At 40.5% G+C, this 26,746-nt stretch overlaps 2 protein-coding genes across 2 annotated transcripts in view; one reads left to right on the top strand and one right to left on the bottom strand.

Moving 5' to 3' along the window:
• aven (apoptosis, caspase activation inhibitor) overlaps positions 1-21,800 on the bottom strand; it is a 52,919-nt gene extending 31,119 nt beyond the window's left edge. The window contains exons 1-2 of the mRNA XM_050059035.1: positions 21,570-21,800; positions 17,688-17,859 (exon numbers count right to left, since the gene is read on the bottom strand). Of these exons, the coding sequence (XP_049914992.1) occupies positions 17,688-17,859; positions 21,570-21,764 (367 nt within the window). The 5' untranslated portion in view covers positions 21,765-21,800. The remainder of the gene's footprint in view (positions 1-17,687; positions 17,860-21,569) is intronic.
• On the top strand, positions 1,267-26,226 carry LOC126398349 (muscarinic acetylcholine receptor M5-like). The gene is made up of 2 exons (XM_050057609.1): positions 1,267-2,143; positions 22,666-26,226. The coding sequence occupies exon 2, from the start codon at positions 22,736-22,738 to the stop codon at positions 24,263-24,265; it is 1,530 nt and encodes a 509-aa protein (XP_049913566.1). The 5' UTR covers positions 1,267-2,143; positions 22,666-22,735; the 3' UTR covers positions 24,266-26,226.
• Positions 26,227-26,746: the final 520 nt, after the last annotated feature.

Consider the following 26,746-nt stretch of genomic DNA (forward strand, 5'->3'; position numbering starts at 1 on the left):
CTATATATAAGGTACAAACACAGAATGGGGGGACGGAGTGATCTCCCCTTTAAGCTGCTACGTGCGGTAATAACAGTGCCAAAATGGAGTCTGTATAAACAGGGCAGTTGGCAGGACGGGATCATGGGTGCACAAGTGTGACGTCTTGATGATGTATTATGCGTGCAACCCACTGTGGGAGATTTAAAAAGCAGCAGTTAGCAGTTAGTGGCTAACTCAAAGAAGAGGAACCGCAGCTAAAAATGTCAGTAAATTCGGAAAACAGTAAGATGTGGGAGCTCCTTACCCTCCAAGCAGAGGACAAGATCAGCCTCCAGATAACAGAGTCAGTAAATGATTGTTATTGCCACGTTAATGCCTGTGTTATTGTTTAGAATGCACTGTTGACACGTATGTTTTATGTCATAATGGAGGCTGACGCCGTGGTGTTACATGTCACGCCCTTCACACCTCTTGCTACCATGATGCCGGCATGCTGTCTAATGTCACACATGGAGTGGCATGATGTCGCTGTTGTTTGGTTCTATGTAAAATGCAAAGGCAGCATGAAGAAGGGACTTTGTCGCAGTCCCACAGCATGATATCTGCGTAAAAAGGGCTGATGATTATGAATGTCCAGCAAAGACCTTTTCAGCTGTATAATATCCTGCTGAGTATGTATCTCAGTCACAATACATTATGAGTTTATGATGAAAAATCCCTTATTGGCTGAGCTATACTACTGATATCCGCTCTTCCTCTCTGCTTCCCACTGAATTTACATTTCAGCCACTGAGAAAATTAATTTCTCACTTCAGTGCAGCTACTTATGAAGAAAAAAAAAACTAATTGTTTGCTCCCTCCATTGTTGCATCTACAGAAAGAAGCTTATCTAAGCAGTGAAGGTCACACCAACAGAAACAGAAGGCGCACAGTGAAAGCACTCACTGTGAGGCCAACAGAGGCGGCTGAGATTACCTGGTAAACTGAAAGCAGTTTAAAAACTCTGCAAATCTCTCCACACTGACTCTCACTGCTTTTAAAGAGGGTTCACACTCTGAGGATTAACAGAGTCACCATGAAGTGGGACATAGCCAGCAGTCGTGTGAATGCATTCCCCCTTCTGATGAAGACGTACGGCTATGAGCACTGCATATGCAAAGGCAAACAGTCAGCCCTGACACCCACATCGACTCCTCCTCCAGCTCCTCCCCTCCTCTGCTTCATCCTACTCCTCCACCTCCTCACCTCTTCCTCCCTCCTTTTACATGTTGCTCAGTGCTCGGATACAGGATGAAGCTTCCGGCCATGTGGGAATTTCTCCTAATAGTGGCTCACGGTTGAATCTGCGTGTTGGTTGAGGACGTTAGTTCAAACGTGCATCCGGGCAGCTTCATCAGACGTGGCGAGCAGAAGCCTGGTAGGAGACAAAAAGTCATCCAATCTGTGCAGCCTTGAGGATTGGAGAAGCTTTACTCCGCTTTCCTTGCCAGCGGAGTTGCTCAAAATTTTGCAGAAGGAGTGAGAAACTGCAACTTTTTCTGCTTTTTTTATCGATTTCCCAGAAGATGCTGAGTTTATCTTTGGTGAAGAAGAAAAGGCTTTGATGAGATCTTCACGTGATTATCCCTGCTGAGGACCAGGAGCCGTTTCCAGTAATTCATCCTTCTGTGAAAAAGCTCTGAACAGCACCAACGAGGCGCCTAAGCTGCTCTGTCAAATGGACACTGATGCTGAACAGCTGTTGCTTTTCACCATCTCATCTCGGAGAGAAAAACGGACCGTTCAGGAGCTATACAGCGCACGACAACGATGCTGAAAAACTTGTTTGCATCAAAGCACCTCGTACTTAGCAACTGATGAGGATGAGAGACGGTGTGATGACCTACCTGTATTTGGCAAGTGTGTTTTTCACCTCGTTGGAGAGAGGAGCACAGAGGAAAAAAAGTCAGCGAGAGGGAGCAGGGGAGGGGAAGAGCAAGCCAGCGAGGGAAGGTGTGAAGCCAACGCTTTGAAACAGAGAGAAGACGAACAGAGCTGAGAAAGACAGGGAGAAGAAACTGTGACAACTCTGCCAGACTGAAGGAGTAAAAGGAAGAACAGAGCGGATCAAAGAGCTGGCCGTGCGCCCATTTAGGATCGTGTTTTGTCAAAGCCATACAGGGTGAGTATGTATTCTGTTTGATGTGGCTATTATGGCAGGAAATTAAACAGTGCATAGGAGCAGCTGTCAACTTACTGTTCAGTACAATCACATTATATATTCTAACACTGTTAAATTTTTATCACTTGAATCATAAATGTGGCCGAGTTACTATATCAATGAATCACGGAACAAGTGCTGGGGTTCATCACTTGTCAACGGTGCTTTTATAGTTCAGACTCGGAGCTCTGCAGTACATTTTGTACAACGTTGACTTTTTTTGACACCTACAAAAAGGAAATTAAACTGATCCTGAATCTTAAATATGCTTTACTAAGTGCGTGTAGGGGTGTTGTGTGTTTATTTTCTACTCAGGAAAACATAGGAGGTACAAGGAGCAAGATGATTTCATTTAAGCCATCATTAATAACCATGGGGATGACAAGTCACATGACTGGCATCCCAACATTTGTACCACTGTAGTCTTAGAGGTATAAACACTATGAGCTTTATCTAAGCAGGTTTTAAAACTGAGCTACTGCTCAAACGACTAGCCACTAGTTGATTGCCAGAAAATGAACAGGCAGCTATTTCGACAATTAATTATTTAAGTCATTTTTAAAGAGCAACAGCCAAAAATTCCCTTGTTCGAGATTAAGAATTGCAGCTTTTCTGCAGCTGACGACTGTTTTTATCATCAATTCATTTGCAGATTATTTTCTCAATGAACCGATTGACCTGTAAAACATTGGAAAACAGTTAAAATGTGCATCACTGTCCTAGATGGTGGTAAATAGGGCTGCAGCTAAGGATTATTTTCCACTCTCTTTTAATCTGTCAATTGTTTTCTTGATTAATAAATCAGTTGTTTGGTCGATAAAATGGCAGAAAATGGTCAAAAAAAGATGTTGATGAGTGTTTCCAAAGCCGAAGATGACGTCCTCAAATGTCTCGTTTTATCCACAACCCAAAGAGATTCCGTTTACTGTCATAAAAAAAGTAAAGAAACCAGAAAGTATTCATATTGTAGACACTGAAATCAGAGCATTTTGACTTGTTTTTCTCAAAAAAATTACTCAAACAGATCAATTATTCCCAAATTAGTTGGCAATTAATTTAACAGTTGGCAATGATTAATTAACAATAAATTGTTGCAGCTCTAGTGGTGACATCATCAAATGTCATGTCTTGTTTGACAACTGTCAAAAAACTAAATATATACAGATATAGATTTATAAAAAATTACTAAAATCCAACAACATGAAAAGTGACGGTTCCAGCTTTTCAAAAATTCTCATATTTGAAAAGCTGGAACTGTCAAAGCGAATGTTTGTCTTAACAATGACTTAGCCTAAATGATTAATTCATTATCAGGTACAAATTCATGTTTTTATTCAATTGAATAATCAAATAATCATTGCAGCTCCATAGCAAACTTGATAGAATTGGATTTGGATGGCAAATTTGAAGTTGAAAACATCAACTTCAGCTCTAGGACACTATGATGGCCATCTTTGACTATTTTCTGACATTATATAGACCAAACAAGTAACTGTTTAATTGACAAAATAAATGGCAAAATTGTCAATAATGGAATAATGGAATTTAAGTAACTGTTTAGAGTCATTTTGCCGCCTTTCTATATTTTTTTTACGATTGTAGATTTAATGTTTTATGGTTTTGGATTGTTGGTCAGATTGTTGGCCGACGACTCTGGGAAATTTTGATGGACTTTTTCACTATTTCCTGGCATTAACTGAGAAGTTAACCTGCAGTTTAATGGATAATGAAAATAACTGCAGCCCTGAGACAAACCCTCACATGACCCTCATATATCAACGTATTAACAGTCAAACAATGGAGCAGGTATTTAAGGATGAAAGTGGGTAGACTGTTGCTGCTGTGTGAGGATCTCAGTGAAGTGTCTATGACCCACCTGCTGCTTTATTTGGCCTCACACCGTCCTCCACTGGCCTCATCATAATTACCATTAGCGGGGAAACGAAACCACCTGTAATGCTTTGTTTCCTATTTGTTTTTGCCGAGCAGACAGGACGTGAACAGCCTCATTCCTCTGCTTTGACGCCAGTCTCCTCCAGTCTCGGAGGCTAATCAAGTATCCATAACGACACCGGAACATATGAATTAATGGCATGATTGGGACTATTCATCTCAGTTAGGAAAACGTCCTTGTGTTTGTCAATCTAGTTAGCTGAATCACTGAAGCTCTAATGCGATTTCCTTTAGTCTCATTATGATTGAGCCTTGATAGGTGCCCATTAGCGACCTGGTAAACCACGGCTGCGGGGGAGCAGGATTGATCCCTGTGTTAATGTGTACAGATAGATGACCGTGTAAGGATGTAAATAACTGCCCAGCAATCCCCCCAAGTCATATAGGCACATGGATGCACACACACACATACACACACATACATACACAGGGAACAAGGCAATTGCACCATGTGTGCATTACCCCTAGCAACAGCACAATCAACCCCCAACAATGCGAGGAGACGAGACCTGACAAATAAAATCACCTTCGGGTTACAAAGCAGTCGACAGTGATTCATTCCTTAAGGCACCTTGCTTTTAATTCAATCAATACACCCGTTTTTTGACAAAATTCCTCTCCGATGAAAAGCCTTCTGCACAAAAGCAGATTCTAAAACGCACCTGATCCTGAAATATTTCAAGTTTCAAAAGCACCAATGCTTCATCCTTGAAAAGTAACCTCAGTCCGGATGTCATATAGCAGGTCCGCTGCCTCCTGACACTGTTAATCTCGTCATTGGGTGTAATAATAGAAGGTGTATCAGAATCAATCAAAACACATGAATGCTAAAAGCACTCGGGATGTTTGGACAAGCAGCGCGGCCACATAATAGCCATCCAAGAGGCCACGAAACAACAGAAATCATCATGACCTTCGATTCAAATCAAACAGTCTGTTTACATAATTTCCCTGTCAGGCTCCATTTTTCCTCATCACACTGAGTACAGTACAGCTTTCAATAGAGCCTCTGCAAACACACAGTCAGCCACTGTACATCCTGATGAATCAATTATACATTTCTAAATAGATCGTCAAGGCAAAGTCACCAAAAAGGTTCAGGTCCTTGTGGACCTTGTGCTCACATTTTCCAGCTCCGTGCACTTAATTTGTGTTGTGTGAATTAATTAATATACGCAGAGTAAGGATAAAAACTTTAATGCTCCTTGTGGGAGTTGCTGCAGCAGCAAATGCATTCGGATACAGAGGAAAAAGTCAAATTGGATTATAAGCAAACTGAGGTTATATAAATGGAGATTATATAAACAACAGCGACAGGTTCCGCACTAGAACATCTGAGGCAAAATGTAAGATTGGAAGGAGTGGGATGTATGGACTGCAGCATTATTACACTGATGGAAGAAGTACTCAGATCTTTCACTGACATCAAACTAGCAGTACTACAGTGCAGAAACATCCTCTAACAAATAAAAGTCATGCACTTTTATTATTCAAAATTTGCATCCAGCATCAGAATATACTTAAAGAACCAAAAGTAAAGACACTCATTAAGCAGAATGGCCCATTTCATAATTATATTATCTTATTATTGGATTATAATAACTGATGCCTTAATGTGTATATAATTCTAATGTTGCAGCTGAGTAAAGGTGAATCTAATTTAATAGCTAATTAAACTGCTGGATGCTTGTGAATTTTTCCCAGTGATCAATTAACTCGCATCTTATTTGACCTATAATAACACATCAGAGTTTATTGGTTGATTATATTTTGTAATAAACCTTCTTGAGGCAGAGTTGATCAAAAGGTTTCAACTGTTAAATCTTAAACACATACCATGTATCTACCAGTTTCTGATTACTATCATTTCAAACACTGACAGAAGAATCTTATCTCAACTTCAATTACAAATTCTCAAAAGATTGTCTTTTTATAAACCTAGGCTGTCTCCGCAGTAGAAAGACGTAAATACTTTTGAAATTGGTGCTACATGACGAGAGAAAACCTACAACTACCAGAATGCACTGTGATGCACCAGACCAATAAACGCTCCTGCTGGTGAATGATGTTATGCGAGCTTGGCTGTTTTTGACACAGGAAAGAATATGGCCGCCGGCTGGTAACAAGTGTCTTTAATTACCATGAGACAGAAATCTTAAACGTTTTAGGCGAGAAATGAGCAACACAGTAATAGAATCTTAATACATATTTGATCAGCACTGCCTTGTTTCACTGTTTGATCACAGTATTTTTTCAGCCCCCATTTTCACAATACAGGAAACAGTATGGCGCCCACTTTCTGTTCACAAATTCTCGTATTACAGCCAAATAGTGCACTAATATTTGTTTCTGAGGACATTTTATATTTGAAATAGGAAAAACAGTAACAGAATCTTGGTTCATATTTCAGCACTGCTTAGTTTTACTGTTGGATCAGAGTTTGGTCTGAGTTTGAGAGAGAGGGGGGCGGGCCTCTCTCTTGATCCGCTTGTATACTCTTTGTGTAGACCCTTATACTGTTAGTCACCAATAAGATGTTTTTTTGGCGGGCGGGGCTTAACTGGAGGAAAAACAATTCTCCACAGACATTAGCTAACACTCGCTAGCAATTTCTGTTGGCTCGTTTTCAATATAGAGGGAGATGGTGCGAGTGGTACATTCAGAAATACTTATTCCAAGTGTCGGAGTGCACTCTGGCACAAACTGGACCTTTCAGAAAGTCAGAGCACTGTCAAAATGTATCATTCAGTTATCCAGAACACCGCACTCTGGGAGCAGCAGAGCGCCTAGCGGAGTTAATGTGTGATTAACTTAACTGTTAATTCATATAGAAATATAAGGCTCCATTTATTTGACAAACGGGACTCTCATTTTAGTGTAGAGCATCAGACTGAATTTACGATCGCACCACATCAGGTCACTCACTCTCCGGACTGCGAGTGTGCTTGAAAGAGTAAACACTGACCAACGGGACCAGACTGGCCGACCCGTATGCTCTCATTCAGTGGATGGATGATGTCACAGGAAGCTTTGTGGTTGATTACTATGCCAATCTTACAAAGGAGGACGACACTTGAACGGTTTCCAAAGCTAACATTAGCTAATGAGCTAAAGAGTTAGCGTTACAGAGAAATCTAATATTCCTCTTAATACCTCCCCAGTTTCTGATGAGGTGGACATGATAACCCTTAATACACATAACGTTATTCATCCTTACAACAGGAAATACTTTTTCCCTAACCTGATACGTGTGCTCTGCACATGTGAGCATTTTTGATGATCGCCTCTGTCTTTTCGTCTCATCGCATTTAACCATAGTTGTCTTTGTATTGGTTGACAAGCGGTAGCGGTATGTGATCAAATGTAAGTTTTGAGCCATGACTCCTTGTATTCTGGCTCCCAATAGGCCCGTTTCCACCGCAGGAACTAAGGGGTAATTTTTATGGGGCCGGGGCCGTTGGTGCGTGTCTCCACCGCAGGAACCACCCCCTAAGGACAGAGTTCCGGAACTTTTACAGGGGCTAAACAAGTCCCTGCCTCGGGGTAGGTACTCAGAACGGCCCCGAAAGACTCCTGGCTGGGGCTTGGGGTTTACTTGGTGCTGATTGGATATACTCAAGGAGGGATGTGACGTGAACAGAAAGCTACAAAACAGCCGGCATTTTTAAAACTCAGCAGACGAGGGTAAGCTCGTTCATATAGCTTCCGCCGCCATGTAAAAAAAACTCACTAAATGGCCCGTGAAAAAAATATTCTTTCCAGCGGATATCTTAGTTACAACATGATTGAGCTAGCAAAGCAGTTTTGTGTTGCTATGTGTGGTATTTATTCAGTTATGGGAAATCACGATGTCTGGAAAGCATCAGTAGTGGCTGCAGCTGACAGGGACAGCTCACAACAGCATCTGTTAAAAGCCTCCCGTTGTCGGATACGACATGAAACTACTCCAGTTAGCTCAATCATGTTGTAACTAAGACATCCGCTGGAAAAAATGTTTTTTTCACGGGCCATTTACTGAGTTATTACAGACACCGCTATCGGCTAACAGCTAACAACGTCCCTACGTCGCCCCGGTCAAAATGGTCGCGCAACGATTACGTCACATCCAGAGCCCGTAACTTTACAGGAACCTTCCTCCTACTCCGCTCTCTCAGTGGAGACACGGCGGTTGAGAGAGCCGAGCAAGAGGACGTTCCTGTAGTAGTTCCTGCCCCCCAAATAGTACCGGGAACTTCTTCAGTGGAAACGGGCCTAATAACACAACAAGACCACATTTTAAGACTCCTATGTAGCCTACAGCCCTGTGGTGGAGAGTTGTGTTTTGCCTCCAGCTAATCATCTGCCGTATTTGAGCTGGGAGATGAGCAGGGAAGTGTAGCACAGTTCATTAATATATACTACCCACATTGTTATGACAGAGAGCTGGTTGAAAATCAGCAAAGTATCCCTTCAAGTAGTTGTTCTGGTGCTTTCAATCACATGACGTGATCTTCATCAGTGGATGAAATTTGCCTTGTGAATGTCTAAATTTCCATTTTATCTGAGCACTTTGAGGACTTCTTGCAAAAGCTTTACATGCTGGTTAGCCTCAGTGGACTGGCTTACTGGTGAGCCGTTTGATTCTTTTTATCTGATATGCCTGACACTGGAGTTGTGAAGCAACAGCAGCTCTTGAAGGTGTTTTCTGTCACAGCATACTGACAATCAGACCCTATTTTATTTTCCACTTTGTTTTCACATTCTAATAGCTGAAAAAAGATCAGAGTTGTGGGTCACAAATTAGAGGTCTTGAACACAGCCTGTGTTAAAGGTGTTGACAGGTGTATTTCCACTCTCCCGGACAGGAAGAGGATAATGATGGTGATTTGTTTTATTATCTGTCCAGCCTCACGTACACTGTCTGCCAAAAACTCTGACAGTTTCAGCTCCATTTGTGCTAGCAGAACACAAAACTAGAGAAGAATCAGTCAGTAGGGATAAGGAGAGAGCAACTGTCTGTGGCCACCACATGTAAAACCTTTTCCTTTTTGGGGGTTGTCTTGCTTTTCCCTCTCCAATGTCATTTTGTAATTTTCATTTGCACCAAAGCAGGTGAAACTGATTCACAATCACTTGTGCTTCCTAAATGGACATATTGATATCCCTGAAGTTTAACTGACTAGGTGTTTTCGAGCAGTGTATATTCAGCATCATACTTGTGTTTGCCCATGCCCTCGAGCTAGTTTGCTGTCTCTCTCAAGTAGCTGTCCGTTAGTCACTCACTCTACAGCAGGAAACAGCACTTCAAAATAAAAGCTCTCTGCTGGAAATTCACTGTATTTAATAAAGTGTAAAGTGTGAAAAAATAAAGTGTGTTTTTTACAAACTTGAAACATTTGCGAGTCACTTGGAGTCCACTGAGAATGGACCTGCAACCCACTTTTGGACCACAACCCACCAGATGAGAACCACAGATTTAGGCAGACATGGAGGAGAGTGAAGTTGTAACACCTGAAATATTATTGTCCTTGGGAACATTAAAGCTTCCATTTTAGAAACTTTTGCTTTCAACCGTGGTATTGTCTCATGTAAGGCAGTTGGGGTTTTTTTTAGCTCAAAATAAAAGAAGAAAATAGTAAGACGTAATGAGGTACAGTATGGTTATTTAAACCATTTTGTAATTGACTTTACAGAATAACTACTATATTGTGATTTATACTGCTACTGATATAAAATTACTGATACTATGAGAGAAGATTTTGGCCATATCCTCCACCTCTTATCAACAGATTTGCCATTTTTCTCAATTAAATGTTAATTAAATAAAACATCACAAAGTCGTTAAAGTTGATAAGCTCGAATTCCTTAATTTATCTGACAGTCCAAAACCCAGTTTACTATAATGGACAACAAAGAGAAGCAGCACATTTATACATCTGAGAAGATGGAGCAATTGTTTATTTATTTATTTATTGATAATTTGGCTTGAAAAAAAATTATCAACACATGCACTCACCGGCCACTTTATTAGGTACACCTGTTCAACTGCTCGTTAACACAAATAGCTAATCAGTCAATCATGTGGCAGCAACTCGACACATTTAGGCATGTAGACATGGTCAAGACGACCTGCTGAAGTTCAAACGGAGCATCAGAATGAGAAAGAAAAGTGATTTAAGTGACTCTGAATGTGGCATGGTTGATTTTCACACACAACCATCTCTAGGGTTTACAGAGGATGGTCCCAAAAAAGAGAAAACACCCAGTGAGCAGCAGTTCTCTGGGTGAAAATGCCTTGTTGATGCCAGAGGTCAGAGGAGAATGGCCAGACTGGTTCAAGATGATAAAAAGGCAACAGTAACTCAAATAACCACTGGTTACAACCAAGGTCTGCAGAAGACCATCTCTGAACCAACAACACGTCCAACCTTGAAGCAGATGGGCTACAGCAGCAGAAGACCACACCAGGTGCCACTCCTGTCAGCTAACAACAGGAAACTGAGGCTACAGTTCACACAGGCTCACCAAAACTGGACAATAGAAGATTGGAAAAACGTTGCCTGGTCTGATGAGTCTGGATTTCTGCTGCCACATTCAGATGGTAGGGTCAGAATTTGGTGTAAACAACATGAAAGCATGGATCCATCCTGCCTTGTATCAACGGTTCAGGCTGCTGGTGGTGGAGTAATGATGTGGGGGATATTTTCTTGGCACAGTTTGGGTCCCTTAGTACCAACTGAGCATGGTTTAAACACCACAGCCTACCTGAGTATTGTTGCTGACCGTGTCCATCCCTTTATGACCACAGTGTACCCATCTTCTGATGGCTACTTCCAGCAGGATAACGCACCATGTCACAAAGCTCAAATCATCTCAAACTGGTTTCTTGAACATGACAATAACTTCACTGTACTCCAATGGCCTCCACAGTCACCAGATCTCAGTCCAGTAGAGCACCTTTGGGATGTACAGTCACCAGATCTCAGTCCAGTAGAGCACCTTTGGGATGTGGTGGAATGGGAGATTCACATCATGGATGTTGCAGCTGACAAATCTGCAGCAACTGTGTGATGCTATCATGTCAATATGGACCAAAATCTCTGAGGAATGTTTCCAGCACCTTGTTGAATCTATGCCACCAAGAATCAAGGCAGTCCTGAAGGCAAAGGGGTCCAACCCAGTACTAGCAAGGTGTAGGCCTACCTAATAATATTCAGACTGTTAATTGATAGACCAATGAATCGATCAACTAATCATCTGAGCATCTTCTTTCAAACTGACTTGTTCTCACTTCAACAAAACTTCAATGCTCTCTGCCTTTTAATGTCAGGTAGAACAAAACAATCCCCACCTACACAGATATATATTTATACAGTTTTGTTTTAGGTTGTTTAGGTTATGTGCTCAGCTCTTCTGACAACAGTGGCTGGCAACATGATCAGACAGGCTCTTCTTCTGACAGGCAGCATCCCTGTACTTTATCACATACTGCTGATTGTATTTATTTGATTAAAATGTAGTAAAATTAACTCATAATCTCACTCACATCTAACTCCTACATCACTCCGACAGCCTCTCTGCTCTGAGATATTGAATCTTGATACATTACAAAGGTTGGGAAAACATTGCTTTAGGCCATTTCTATCCGAAAATACAAATATTCTGCACACACTTCTCACCTTCACATTCTGCCCAGTTGCGCCAATACAACAGTCAGAATACATCAACACTTCAACGCCTTGGATACAAAAAGTGACAGTGAAATAAGCTCCACAGTAGTAAGTATTCTATAACAACTTAAGAGGAAAAGGGAGGTTTCTGTGGCAGATTCCTGATTTCACGGCTACCTTAATTGGCCAGAAAAACGACTCTTGAAAGCATCGCCTCCCACATACAATTAAGTATCCTCTGGAGAGCGGCAGCCTCTTGCTGTACGGCATGACTAATCTGACAATGTGGGCAAAACACAGAGACGAGAGATACGAGTCAAACAACTCACAGGAACACCTTTGGCATTTACGCTACAAGAGAAGGGGAGAGAGACACGGCGCTGCAACACTCTCTAACTCTCTAATGGCGTGAGAAAAAAAAAACACAACAATCCTATAAAAACAGTTAGCTGCTTAAACACTCATCTGGAGTTAAAAATGGCCTCAAAACTTCCTGGAAAAACACGAGCGAGCCCTGCACAGATTGTCAGTGCCCACTCCTGGATATCTGGCAAAAACACAAATACACTTGGCTGATTTAAGGATAGCTTATCAGACTTTGTGCTGATTAATATACAGCACTTAATCAGCTAGTATTTAAAAGCTATTGAATACAACAGATTAGATTATTTCAGATCCATCAGCAAGGCTTAGGCCTAATTAACAGCTTGACAAATGTGGGTTTTCATTAAAGGCTGATAATAAAAAACAATACTAAATACATTTGTTACTGATAAGAGATATTTTTGTTATATTATCAACACCTTGTACATGTTTTCCTTAGCAGGAAACTGTATTCAAAAGTGTTCTTCCCAGAATTGCATCAATTTTTCCATACCTCCAAGCCCCTGAAACACTTAGAGGTAGGGATGGGCAACACAAGCAAAAACACTATTCGAAAATCGTGGCAACTATTCGACAATTTTTCGAATAATCGCCCCCCGGAGCCATGCACACAGAGATCCATTCATCTTTAAAGGCCCGAACATACTCGGGCGGAACGGACTCTGCGGAGGTCCGCACGGACTCAAAGCGGACGTCCGCAAGCCCTGTGCGTGCACACCGGTGACTGCTCGGCATGTATTTTTCACATCGCAGGGATTTTTCACGGACATTTTTACAGGAAACTACAACGCGGAAGTGCGCTCGACTATGAAAGCCCGAATGACTGCGGACATTCCTCACGGAGTAGTAGTCTCTGCATGTTTCTCCTGTTTGTAGAAGAGCATCAAACTAGCTGGTAGCCCATCTCACACCGCTGTAGCAATCCTAGACTGCCCTTGTGCGGTTAGGAGCTGAATTGCATGTCAAATATAGGGGGAGAAATAAGACGGCGAATAGTAACAGTCGCATTAAAAAATCAATTTTTCAAAAATAAAACGACTATTCGAAATTCGAAAATCGTGACCCATCCCTACTTAGAGGGAACCTGTTATACTCATTTTCAGGTTCATACTTTTCATACTGTCTGTGCTGGAACACGTGTATAGATTCACCCTCTCTCTTTGAGCCTCCCTCCTGAAAAAGCCCAAATTGCTGTGATTGGTCAGCTTTTCTGCATCTCAGCGTCTCTGCACTGTCATTGCAGCCAGGGGAATCAACCTAACAAGGAACTGCGGCACATTTTGCCGTCAAAAATCACCAATAAGAGCTTGTAAACACAGCCAGACATGTTCCTGCAGAAATGTGATCTGAAATCGTGGAGAAATAAATAACATCGGCAACCAAGGTTACAGGTGTCCCTGGCGTTAGCATGTAGCTACATGTAGCAGTGTACTTGCAGCTGAGGATTGACTGTAACAAAGTACAGCATACTAGGGCTGGGCAATAAAACAATACCAATAGAGATATAATACATGTTCAAAAAATCCTTGACATAATAAAACCAGCCATACATAGAGGGGGGCAGTAAGGCATCTTAAACGCTAACTGCCACCCGCCATTAACCAGAAGAAGGAGAAGGAGAAGTAATAGCAGTAGCCGTAGATAAAGACAACAAGACCAGCCACTAATGCGTATGGTAACGTTCTAGCATTACAACAACATTCAACATGGTTATGAAATTATCATGAGTATGACTGCTTTGACAACGGAAATTTCTTAGTCTATTTCATTTATTTATTGACATTATTTTGTTTATAATGACTTTAATCTACCACAGGTTTGTGAAATGTTCTGCTGTTTGGGAAATGTCCGTCAGTTCTGACAATAAAAAATAATTGAAACCACAATTAACCCATTGAATTAAATCAGCCTTTAAACTTGGAAGAAATAATGATTTGCAACAGCAATCAAGCTTTCCCTATATGTTAGCATGTAGCTACATGTAGCAGTGTAGGCTACGTAATGTAAACACTTGCAGTAGCGGGCCTGGAGTAGATGACCATACAAAGAAATCCATCACGTGCTGACACCAGCTTGAGTGTTCAGAACAGTCTGAGGTTTTTGCTCACAGGGTTTACTTTTACATACGTTCACCTTATTATTTGAAACTTTGGCCCAATTAATATGAATATCTGACACTGTATCTATATACATGACAGAAACTAAGGATAAGCACAAAGCATTAAGGTCTCACTGCATTAACTGTTGGTGTTATATCTGGATATTTCAGTGTTAAAGGCTCCAGTGTGTTCACCAAATACTCGCTAACTCTGGCTGTTGTTTGATGTAACACGGTAGAATGTTGGAGCTTTATCACTGAAAACAGCTGCTGAAAAGAACACTGATAAAAGTTGGGAGACTGAACCAAAACAGTAAAGCTGTGGGCCGTAAAACCAAAACAAAGAGCTGAAAAACACTAAAATGCGCCGTAGATTTGGGAAGAGCTGCAAAGGTGGCTGATATTTCTCTGTTCAATTACCACTATAAGCAAACACTTTTACATTACACAAATTCATTTGACTTTTTGTTACCATTAAAATATTGTTTAATGCAGCTTTAAACCATTATGAAACCCACAATAGGCATTCAAAATTTACCAAAACATAAATGGATGATAAAAAAAAAAACACAAAATGTACAAAGGAAGTCAAATCTCATTTACATGCTTTCCAGTTCATTTGTATGCTAGGGTTGTAAAAAGAGAAACTGAATCATTTCAGGAGGGCAACAAAGCAACTGGTTGAGGTTTGTTAATTAACATGAGGCCAACATGTTGGTGTAACCCTAATTTGACTAATGGTCTCTAAATACACGTATCAAATCCTGCTGGTTTATAAAATTCAAATCAACCAACAGACACTAGGTAACATGAAACCAAACATTTTACACTTTTAAACTACAGTTAATAACACAGTGAAGCACGATGCTACAAAGCCAACAGCCATGGCAATATTGCTAAATTACCGCTCACTTGGGAGCTGTTAAAATGAGCTTTATGTGACGGGCTGTGAGAATCGCTCCTAAATATGAAGAAATTTGAGCTCTGCTCTAATAAGACGGCACTGAGCTTTCTGCTCGTGTTCCTTTGGGGGAAGACATATCAACAGAAACAGGGATGAGCCTGTTGAGTGCCCAGGGGGCTGCAACACAGTCCACTGAAAAGAGCAAACAAAGAGGATTTTCTATGCAGCCATCTGACAGCAGTGTCCATACAGAGCAATTAAAGTCCATTAAAACGACAGACGTTTCCTTTTAACTAATTAGGATCCGGAGACAACTTCAGAAAAGCACAATTAGACTCAGTGGAGTGTTTGACACTGGGTGATTTTTCCATGTCGTTATCCAAGAGCGGCTCATACACAACACAAACACATAATAGTTTCGTACTTTTCCTTTAATCCACAAATGGTTTGATCATTATTGTTAAAAAAATTAGCCAACATTTGTTTGTGCAAACTGAAGCACGATGTTGGAGCAGCAAATATAAACACAGGAAATGGAACAATAATTAGTCACTTAAAGATAAACTGGTGTTTTCCTTACAACAATGTACAGACACACACAAAAGCAATTCCTCTTACCTACTAGAAGCGTGTGGCAGTGTATGTGCTTTCCTATTTTCTCCTTACTTTGCTGTATTCAAGACGTTCCTGGGCACAGCATGCAGGTGAGGTTAGGACTTTATAAAAAGGTATCAACCAGAGGACTGAACTATGAAGCAAGTTCAACATACCCATCTGGCTTCACTAACCCTAACACTGACCGGTATCACAAAGCTGGTTATCAACTAGTGCAGTCAACTCTGGGTTTTTCTATCCAGCCACGAGCGTGTTCATGTTAAAGAACCATCAGAACCATGAATGAAGTCGTTCTTATGAGACAAGATGAAACAGTGATACTGATCACCTGTGGGAATTAGGGGTGTGTCATATCATCTCGTTCACTATAACACCGGTATAGTTTTTAATATGATATGAAAAATTCATATTGTGATATTCGCGATATTTCAACTATTGATGCCATACTGTTACCCACGGCAACAACAAGCATGACTGACAGCGAAATGATTGGCAACTCTACTAATCTACATATATGTGAATGTGTGATAGTTCATAACAGCCTGTCACAGGTTACAGCGTGATGATTAGTCAGTTATTACTGAGTCATTTAGGATTTTGCTAAAAGAAGGAAATCACCTGTTGATTTATATACTATATAGATCCCAGAGAGTACATTTTATTTTGTATTTGGGAGCTGTTTAAATGTGTAATTTGTGGTAGATTTTATTTTGTTAAACTATTAATATTGTATACAGAATCTGACCTCACTCTGAGTTCCTGTTGTTGTTTACCAACTAAAGAAATTAGAGGTAACGTTTGTTTAGTTTTTACTGAACATTTGAAGGCAAACTGTGAAACTATATCATTATTTTGTTGCAATTCTATATTTATAAATTATTAATACATTTTTTCACTAATTTGTCATATCGTCAAGAATATAATTACCGCAAAAATACCCTGATGAATATCGTGATATCATTTTAGGGCAATATCGCCCACTCCTGGCAGGAAAGTTCTGTTTTAGTGACACTAAAAAGTCAGTGAAATGTAGATGGCAGCCTATTAACTTACAACAGAATAAGAAGATGTAAAAACACTAAAAATCATTTCATAATATTAAAAGGAGACCAAGGCTTAAAATATGTGGAGGTATGATTATATATGACTTGAGTATAGAATAAGTATTTTAGTTACAGTGCCATTTAGTTGGATGATGATGAAACCACTCTGAATATGTCACATAAAAACACTTCAAAGTAACACCACAATGTTTGTGCTACTAAAGTAAAGAGTGGAAAAATAGTTAATGATGAATGAGGTCTATCTGACCGAAATGTTGCATTTATCATCAGGAGAGCTGAGTAACAATAAGAAGGCTATTTTTTTCCATAAAGAAATAATCTTTCATTATTATTCCCAGTGTTCATCACACAGGTGTCTCATGTTATTCTGAGCTGCAGTGATGAATCAGAGTGGAGAATCAGCCACACTCTCAGTTACAGTTACCACTCTGATTTATCCTGGTAAAAAGTGAACCAGCTTCGTAGTACTGAAAACCCAGAGTTAACCTTGAAGTTACCTCGCTAACCCCAAATCCTGCTTCGTGTTAGGCCTCTGGTGCCAGAGCGTCATTTTGCTGAAACACACAGCAAATCTGGGGTTGGCTTTGGCTTATGCTGCAGATGCTGTTTACAAAGAGAAGCCGACAACAAGTGTACCTTTAAACCTTTGGAGCAAATTGGCTTTATGTATTTGTTGTGCTGTAAACAAATCTCAGCCCCCCAAAAAACTGAGTATTATGCGGATATTTTAAGTGTTTGGGAAGCTGAGATGCCTGGCCTCTCACTCCTGCTGATGGACTACAGTGGGCGTTGGCAAAACAAACACAACCTCCTCAAGCTCTTTGCGGTCAGGTCTTACCTGCTGACTCCAGCAGGACTTGGTAGTCCGTTCCTCTCTGAGTGGGTGTGTCATCGTCAGGCTCCTGCCTCTCTGACGCCTCATATCGATCCCAGTTTGACTCCAGTTTCCTTCTGGAGAACACCTCCCTCCTGTCGTCTTCCTCCTGAACGTTGTCCTCTTCATCTCGATTCTGAGAGAGGAAGAGCATGGTGGGATACAAAATGAGAAACGTGATTTAAGCAACAAATGGCAATCATAGTGCACACTCAGAGTCTCTCTTCAGAAAGCATTTATGGTGTTGCACTCAATTGTACATATGAAAAGTGACAGATGTTCAAACCCTGACTACATCTCACCAACCACTGGAGGAAGTGGGAGTGATCACTGAATTGGCGGTTTTGGAAAGTTAGAAAAATGACTGCATACAGCTCCAAATCCAAACGCCTTTTACCTTTAATCCACTTCACTCCATCAAGCTCATGTAACAAATAGTGTTGTCACCACACTAGAATTTCTAACTTTGATACAACACTTTGAAAAATGTCAATACTATTTTTGAGTAGTTTAAATTTCTATTAAAAGATAAATATAACGAGGCTATGACATGACAATGATGACTTGTCTTTTCTTGGTTAGTAGCAAAGAACAGCAGAATGACTGCAGTAAACACTGACAATAGAGATGGAAAGCACTGCTGTTATCGGTGTATTGATACTGCTAACAATGAGTATGGGCTGCAACGATTAGTCGACTAATCGATGACGAATCAACTATTAAAATAATCAGTGACTATTTAAGTAGTCGACTAATCGGTTTGAGTCATTTTTCATAGAAAAGTACTACAAAAGTACCCAAAATACTCTTATTGCAGCTTCTTACGTTCAGATATTGGCAGCTTTACACACTCTCCCATGACAGTGAACTAAAACCCTTTGACGTGAGTACGAAACAAGACATTAGATGACATAGTTTTGGGGTTTGGCAGAGACAGACCGACATTTTTCAACATTTTAACACATTTTTCAATAAAATGATTAGTTGACTAATCGAAGAAATGATCGACAGATTAGTCAACAATGAAAATAATCAGCCCTACAATGACTATTAAAAACTTCAGAATCAATATGTATCAGTAAATCGATACTTTTGATGACACAATGAATTGTTAATCTCCAATTTGAGACAATTCCTATCTAAAAAGGGCTCTTGTTAGGATAGGAGGAGGACAGACTTTTCAGAAGCATTTCAAATTTTTAGAAAGCCTTTGCCCACAATCAAACTAACAGAAGGACACTGCAGACCTTAAACAATTAGTTCACTGATAGAAAATCAATGTGTTTTACTTGTCAAGCAGAAATACTAAAAATGACCCACTTCCAGCTGCTTACATGTGAGGATTTGCTGCTTTTCTCTGTTTTCTATCACTGTAAACTGAATATCTTTTGGTTCAGGGCTGTCGATCGTGGGAAAAACCTATTATTCAAAGGTATAATATTTCGCATTAGGGCTGCAACTAATGGTTATTTTCATTGTCGACTAATCTGTCGATCATTTCTTCGATTAGTCGACTAAATCATTTTATTGAAAAATGTGTTAAAATGTTGAAAAATGTCAGTTTGTCTCTCCCAAACCCCAAAATTATGCCATCTAATGTCTTGTTTCTTACTCACGCCAAAGGGTTTTAGTTCACCGTCATGGGAGAGTGTGTAAAGCTGCCAATATCTGAACGTAAGAAGCTGCAATAAGAGTATTTTGGGTACTTTTATAGTACTTTTCTATGAAAAGTGACTCAAACCGATTAGTCGACTACTAAAATAGTCACCGATTATTTTAATAGTCGATTAGTCATCGATTAGTCGACTAATGGTTGCAGCCCTATTTCACATGCAAGCTTTAAATGTCAAAAAGGACTATACCTATAATATATTTGTTCAGCTGTGTACTTGGATTATCCCAAAAGTTTCCAACAATATTCAAACCCAGAAAAATCTGTAATTGTATTCGAAAGAGGGCGCGTTTCATTTGAAAGGTGTGACATCCCCTTTATCCCCTCTAGCTGCTCTCACTTCTGGTTTTAACAATATGAGATTTTCATTGTAGGATGACCGTCCTAGAAAATATCACAGTTTCACAGTATACAGTATTACACAATTATTATTATCATTTCGTGCAGGTGAGAGTCTCTGTCCGGTTGCATCGTTTTTTTTTTAGATACTGTAGATAAGCAAATGTATACAGTAGGATAACTGTCAACTTTCATACCATGGCACACAATAATACCAGTATACCGTTGCAACCCTACACAGGAAACATCGGGTGATATGTCAGAGTGAGGAAGAAAGTCAGATAGCCACTCTATAGTTTACTGTTGTTTTCTTGGAGCATGATTGTTCATTGTTGTTTGCTGCGTATTCTGCAGGTACTTTAACACGTTCTTTATTCCTGTATATCATCAGAGATGGTTGGGAAATGTATGTGCACCTTCTGGCACACCATTACATAACTTCTGAAATATGCCACCTTTCCAGAGAACAAAATGAACTGCATTTTGATTTTGAATACTTTGGTGGTGTAGATCACTCCAGCTTTATAAACTATGTGGAGCCAGCTAGGTACAATGACTAAAGATTTTTCCATGACAGGAACAACACTCCCCTGACGGTGCTCGACAAAGCTAATTCAAAGAGCGCTTTGTAAAGCCGTCATTAACACATAGCTGTTACTCATGACTGGTAGCTAAGCTTAATAAAAGGGTCAAGGTAAATGGCACTGTATGACAAAGAATAGATGTCCACAACTGAACTAATTAAATACGTCTGCGTCATGGATTTCTTGCTGTTCTGTCACATAGCTGCACAAACCTTTGCTGAGGTTGTCATGGTAATGTGCAGATGTGTCAGAGGGACAAAGCCTGCTCAGTTTTTCTGGTTGAAGGGGGATTGTTGGCGACAGTTCTTTGACACCGATCAAGGGATTTTTATGTTTGCTCTACACTTGCTTCTTATACTGAAAATGCTATAAAAATAAAAGCTTAAGAAAATCAAACACACACAACAGCACTATATTTTCTCACAACAGTATCATCAAAGCCCCCATGGTAGCTATGGATCCATGCAAGGATATTTTTTTATGATTGCAATCAAGGAGCCCCTATGTACCAAAAGAGATTTGTATGATTGCAATCACTGAGCCCCTATTGTTTCCCTGCTAATTCTGTAGTTACCATGGCAGGAGCATCATCTGACAGAACATCCTGCTGTAAATTAAGCACACTCTCTGGTGTCAAATCCAAGGCCCAGTGACAATGTTGAAGTGTTGTGGAAGAGCTTGATCACTACAAACATTCCTCTCAGTCTAACCATACATGCTGACAGGAAGTCATGGCGTGTGCATTACGCATGTACAGTAGATAAGTGTGGATTTGATTATGTTGACACAGACCCACTTATCTACTGCACAGTGCTCCACCTATCTGCTCTGAGGCTATTAATACTATGACTCATAAATCTAAAGCTGCTACAAAGCTTGTGCTTTAATTGCATGGAAAAATTGTCACATATTGGCAAACGTGTTGACGTCATATTATTTTGCCTGACTATCGGTCAGACTACCCACAAAGCACAACTTTTTTTTTTAATATAAAGTATCGGTATTTAAAAGTTTACACGGTGCTCAGTTAAGAGAGTATTTTGGGACAAATGAGCGAACAATTACACTAAAATTCATGCTACTTATGCCGAAATGAAGAGGAGGTCTTGTTAAGTTTTATTACATTGTCAAAGTACTGTGAGTGTTGTCTTTGTGACGCAAACCCAAAATAACTGTTTTGGTCAATGAGGTTTGGTACAGCGGGGTGACGGGGAGCAGCGCCTGTGGAACGCAGCTTCCATGCTGTCTCACCCGGTGATGGAACTCTGCTGCATGGCCGCCTCCCCCGCGTCCACGACCGCGGTAGTGGTCTCTTTTCCCCCGGCCTCGGTAGTGTCCTCCTCGGCCTCTGCCCCGGTGTTCACCGCCACCGCTGTCGCCGTCGTTTCCACCCCGGCCGCCTCTTTTCCAACTGCCGCCTCTGCCTCTGCTCGGTCTACCTTCCATTGCTTACAACTGTGGCCGGACGGTTTAGCATGTAACACCCTAAGAGTTGAACGGAACGAGTGTTACATGGAATGGTGTCCCGCGACAAAATGGCGTCTGATGGTTCCCGGTCTCATTTGGACCAAAATAATCGATGTCATCTGTTGACTGAAGTATGGGCAATAATCATTTTGTATTTAAAAATTGAATGTCAATATTTTTAAAATTATTTCCAATATTAGGCTGTCTTAAAAAGACCTACATTTTATTTTGTTATTTAAAATTATATTAACAATGTAATATAACAAAAATAATTCTTTTTGAATACAAAAATTTAAATTAAAATTGAATAAATAGATAAATATATTTCAAAATAAATCTGAAAAAAACAGCTGCACGATTTACGTAAAAAATATATACATAAAAAAAGCTATTTTATTGCTTTCAGTGGATCTTATTCATTAAGTTATATTAGATTTGTGCAATTAAAATTTCAATGCAGCTTTAAGGAATGTTGTTCCTTTTAATGAATAAAAAAAAATCTGCAAATGATATGCAAACATCATCAATAATCATTTTTTTTATTCCATAGTAACATACAGCACTACATCACAAGTTGTACATAAAATCAATTTTATTAAATAAAGTGGGTTAGTTTGTCTTTTTTTTTTAATGAATATCATATAAAACGACTGTATTATTACAAACATGTCCACTGAGGACATAAACATATTTTAATAAACTGAATACTTTAAGTACTACAGAACTAATAGTAGTTTACATGAGCATGTTTTGTGACCCACTGAAATCAATATATCTACAGGGGTTTATCCTGCTGTAAAAAAAAAATAATAATAATAATAATGATAATAATACATTTATGTGCAACTGTATCTCATTTATGTTTTGCTTTTTATTTCAGGAAGCCTCTTAATGGATCCACAAAAGTGTGCCTCCCTCTGACCTGTCAACTGCAACACAGACATAACAACATGGATGTAGATCCTGCAAACAGCACTTTTACCAACGCATCACAGGTGGCTCCCTTCAACGTCTGGGAGGTCATAACCATCGCTACAGTGTCGGCCATTGTCAGCTTGATAACTATCGTGGGTAACGTGCTGGTGTTGCTGTCTTTCAAAGTCAACAGCCAGCTGAAGACTGTTAACAACTACTACCTGCTGAGTTTGGCGTTCGCTGACCTCATCATCGGAGTGTTGTCCATGAACTTATACACCACGTACATCCTGATGGGTTACTGGTCCTTGGGGAACCTCGCATGTGATCTCTGGCTGGCAGTGGATTATGTAGCCAGCAATGCCTCAGTTATGAACTTACTTGTCATCAGCTTCGACAGGTACTTCTCCATCACGAGGCCGCTGACGTACAGGGCTAAAAGGACTCCAAAGAGAGCTGCCATCATGATCGGCCTCGCTTGGTTGGTGTCTTTTGTCCTCTGGGCGCCGCCCATTCTGTGCTGGCAGTACTTTGTAGGGGAGAGAAACGTGCCTCCTGACCAGTGCCAGATCCAGTTTTTAACAGAGCCTGTGATCACATTTGGCACAGCCATCGCTGCTTTCTACATCCCTGTCTCCGTTATGACCATCCTTTACTGTAGGATCTACAAGGAGACGCAGAAACGGACCAAAGATCTGGCAGAGCTGCAAGGGCTCGCGACAGAGAATGTTCTCGAGGGGACTAAACCACAGAAAACTATCATTCATTCTTGCTTTCATTTCACCAGAGAGAGGAGGGACCGCAGTCAGGCCTCCTGGTCCTCATCTAATCAAAGTAATGCCACTAAAACTACCACTAGATCAGACGAGGCATGGGCGAAGGCAGATCAGATCACTTCCTTTAACAGCTACTCCTCGTCTGAAGAGGAGGAGCAGCATGTTTCAATAGAAACTCCACAGGGATCTTTCAAAGAGCAAGGCAGTGGAGAAAATAACAAGAACGGGCAGGTGAATGATTACACAGAAGATCTGTATTTTTCCACTCCTAAGAAGAAGAGCAGTAAAAAACGCATCTCTTATAAATTCAAACCTGGCTCAAAGGGTAAAAACGGCAAACCTACGACTGCCACGCCCTGCCTGCCTGAAGCAGAGCCGCCCGCCAAAAACACCTCCCCTTCCTCCTCCACCACCTCCAAACCCATCGACCCCGTCCTGAAGAACCAGATCACCAAGAGGAAAAGGATGGTGCTGGTGAAGGAGAAGAAGGCAGCCCAGACTCTCAGCGCCATCCTCCTGGCCTTCATCCTCACATGGACGCCATACAACATCATGGTGCTCATCTCCACCTTCTGTGCAGAGTGCATCCCCACGTCCCTGTGGCACCTGGGCTACTGGCTGTGCTACGTCAACAGCACCATCAACCCCATGTGCTACGCCCTCTGCAACAAGACCTTTCAGAAGACCTTCCGCATGCTGCTGCTCTGCCAGTGGAGGAGGAGGAGGAGAGGCGAAGACAAGCTGTACTGGTGTGGACAAAACCCAAACGTCAACAATAAAATGACTTGATGTGGCGGACCGCAGTGTTAGAGCAGACTTATTGCTTTTGCCCACGTTTGGATTTTCTTGATATATACTGTAGTCAGTGTCATCTTCAGCATGAAGTGCTGCATGTGATTTTTGTGTTAAAGTGTTGGTAAAAAATGAGCTGAGCCTGATGCAGCACTTGAACTGCTGTCACAGATTATTACAGAAAAGAAACTTCATCAAGACGGCGACACACTTACAAAGGTTAAAGGTTAAAGGTTAAAGAACAGGTTCAGATAATTCAACAAGTCTATCTTAAAGGAGAACTTCACTGATTTTACGCGTTAAAGGAGTTGTGTATGAATATTAGAGCATTAATATAGCAGTAAACAACTATTTGTTGTGTAAGGATATAGTGGAATAATGGCGTCCTGAGCAGAGAATAAAGTCACGCCACCTCTCGTGTGTTGTAATACGAGCTTCTCTGCCCACCCAGCTGCGTGAGTCCCTCCCTTTATGTCCAGGCTCCCAGCAACGCTGCTCCACCAGCAGCCAATTTTCCCCAGTGGCCACTCACAGTATTGCAGCAAAAAAAATCCCCAGTGGCTCAAAGAGCATTCTCCCCATAGGCCACCATTATAAAAGAGATGTTTGTAAAGGTGTTGACAGGACACCTTGAACTGCAATCAAGGTCAGTACTGACTCTTTTTATTATCAATTTTTTATCCATGGAGGTTTTATGTTTGTAAAATTTTCCAGCAGCTGAGAAAAGCGATTTACAAACCCTTGACAATATCACAATGTAAAATCTATGAGGTGAGCAGGAACTTGCAGGCAGGGCTAGCGGGAGAAACACGGAGGATATTCAGTGGGCCCAATACCGTAGACGTAAACTTGGAAAGTAGAAACTTTTTTTGGCGCATGTGTCAGGCGAGCACTTCAATTGGAATGAACAGGCGGCACCTTAGCATTTGGTATCAAGGTGTTATTATAAATCTATGTACATGTCCCACTGGCTAGCTAATTGCAGTCGCTCTGCGCTACGCTCATAATGCGGTTACTATTGACAATGCTATCTTGACCCACGGTGGCTGGACAGGGTTGTAGCAGAAGCTTAGCAACTGCCCTCTGGTTCCACCACAGGTCAACACCATTAGCTTTGTCAACACTGTTGCTATTGTAGCACTGTTTGCACTGTTAGCTGCTAGCCATCTGCTCAGCCATTGCCATGTTGAGAGCCATGTGTAGGCAATCACGACCATACTTTGAATTATAAATATGCCCTGAATGTTGTATGGAGTTTCTTTAAAGTCTGTTGACAGGTGTTGGGGAGTACGACTGAATGTGAAAAAAAATGTATAAAGCTTTGTAGCTCCAGAGCTGCACAGTCTGATATACTGACTCAAGTGATGTCACTTGAGTCAGCATCAGTTGGGGCTGAAGACATGTTTGAAAATTAAAAAACCCTGAAGGTTAGAGGTTAGAAACAAGTCAGTCCTCTATAGCTCTTCATCTCTGTGTGATGCTAAATTAGCCACTACTAGCATAACACACCCAAATCTACAACCTAACTGTCGCAGTTGAGTTGCATTGTGGGTAATGTCTGCGCCAGGTTTTTACAAAGAAGAAGTGTGTTACAGAGACAACACTGGTTCTGCTGCGTCAGTTTTGAACCTGTCCATTATGAGTCTAAAATTATCTAAGCAGTGCAACACTACATCAGTGGAATATTCCTTTATTACACATGCTAACATGTATTATATTGAAAGAGTTAATGATTCCTCCTCTCCATACTGGTGGTAAAGTCGTCTTCTCCAGCTGCGGCATGACTCCAATGTAAAAATATTTTCACGTTCATAGATTCTGTAATTCTTTTAATGAGGAAGAAGCAGATATAATTCTAATTATATTTATACCTGTCAGTCACTGTGCATTATTGTGGTAAAATCATATCTAAAACAAATTATTATCCAATGCAGAGTATTTTAATTTGTCTTATTAGATGCCTGGATGGGATCTTTAAAGAGCCACAGCTAATATAAGCCTTCAGCTGCAGTAGGTGACAAACCGCGACGTATCATCAGGGCATAACATATCTAAACATTCACCACGCACAGTGTAGCCTATTGAATAACATCAGTATGTTGGGTGGAGGCTAACTTCCTTCATCTTATCATGATCTCTATTTTTGCAGCAGTTCTCTCTTGTAACTGATTATGTCTTTCATGTATTCATAGTTAACCCTTCGAAATCTGAGCAAATTGGCTTCAAAAACATGGGAAGAAGGCAATGAGCAATGAAAGAAGAAATTACCCCCCCCCCCCCCCCCAAATAGCAAGAAATTAGTAAAAAGAGAAAATTAAAAACAAGAAAATTAGTTTTTAAAAAAAGGGGAAAAAAAGAAAATTAAAAACAAAAAAGGAAGTTACCTTAAAAAAAAAACTAAAAATCTGTAACATAATTCTTCATATAAAATAATTATAATTATAAATATAATTATTCCCTATTTTCTTTTCATTTTCC

The sequence above is a fragment of the Epinephelus moara genome, chromosome 12 (assembly GCF_006386435.1).
Source record: "Epinephelus moara isolate mb chromosome 12, YSFRI_EMoa_1.0, whole genome shotgun sequence".
In the NCBI taxonomy this organism is placed as follows: Eukaryota; Metazoa; Chordata; class Actinopteri; order Perciformes; family Serranidae; genus Epinephelus; species Epinephelus moara.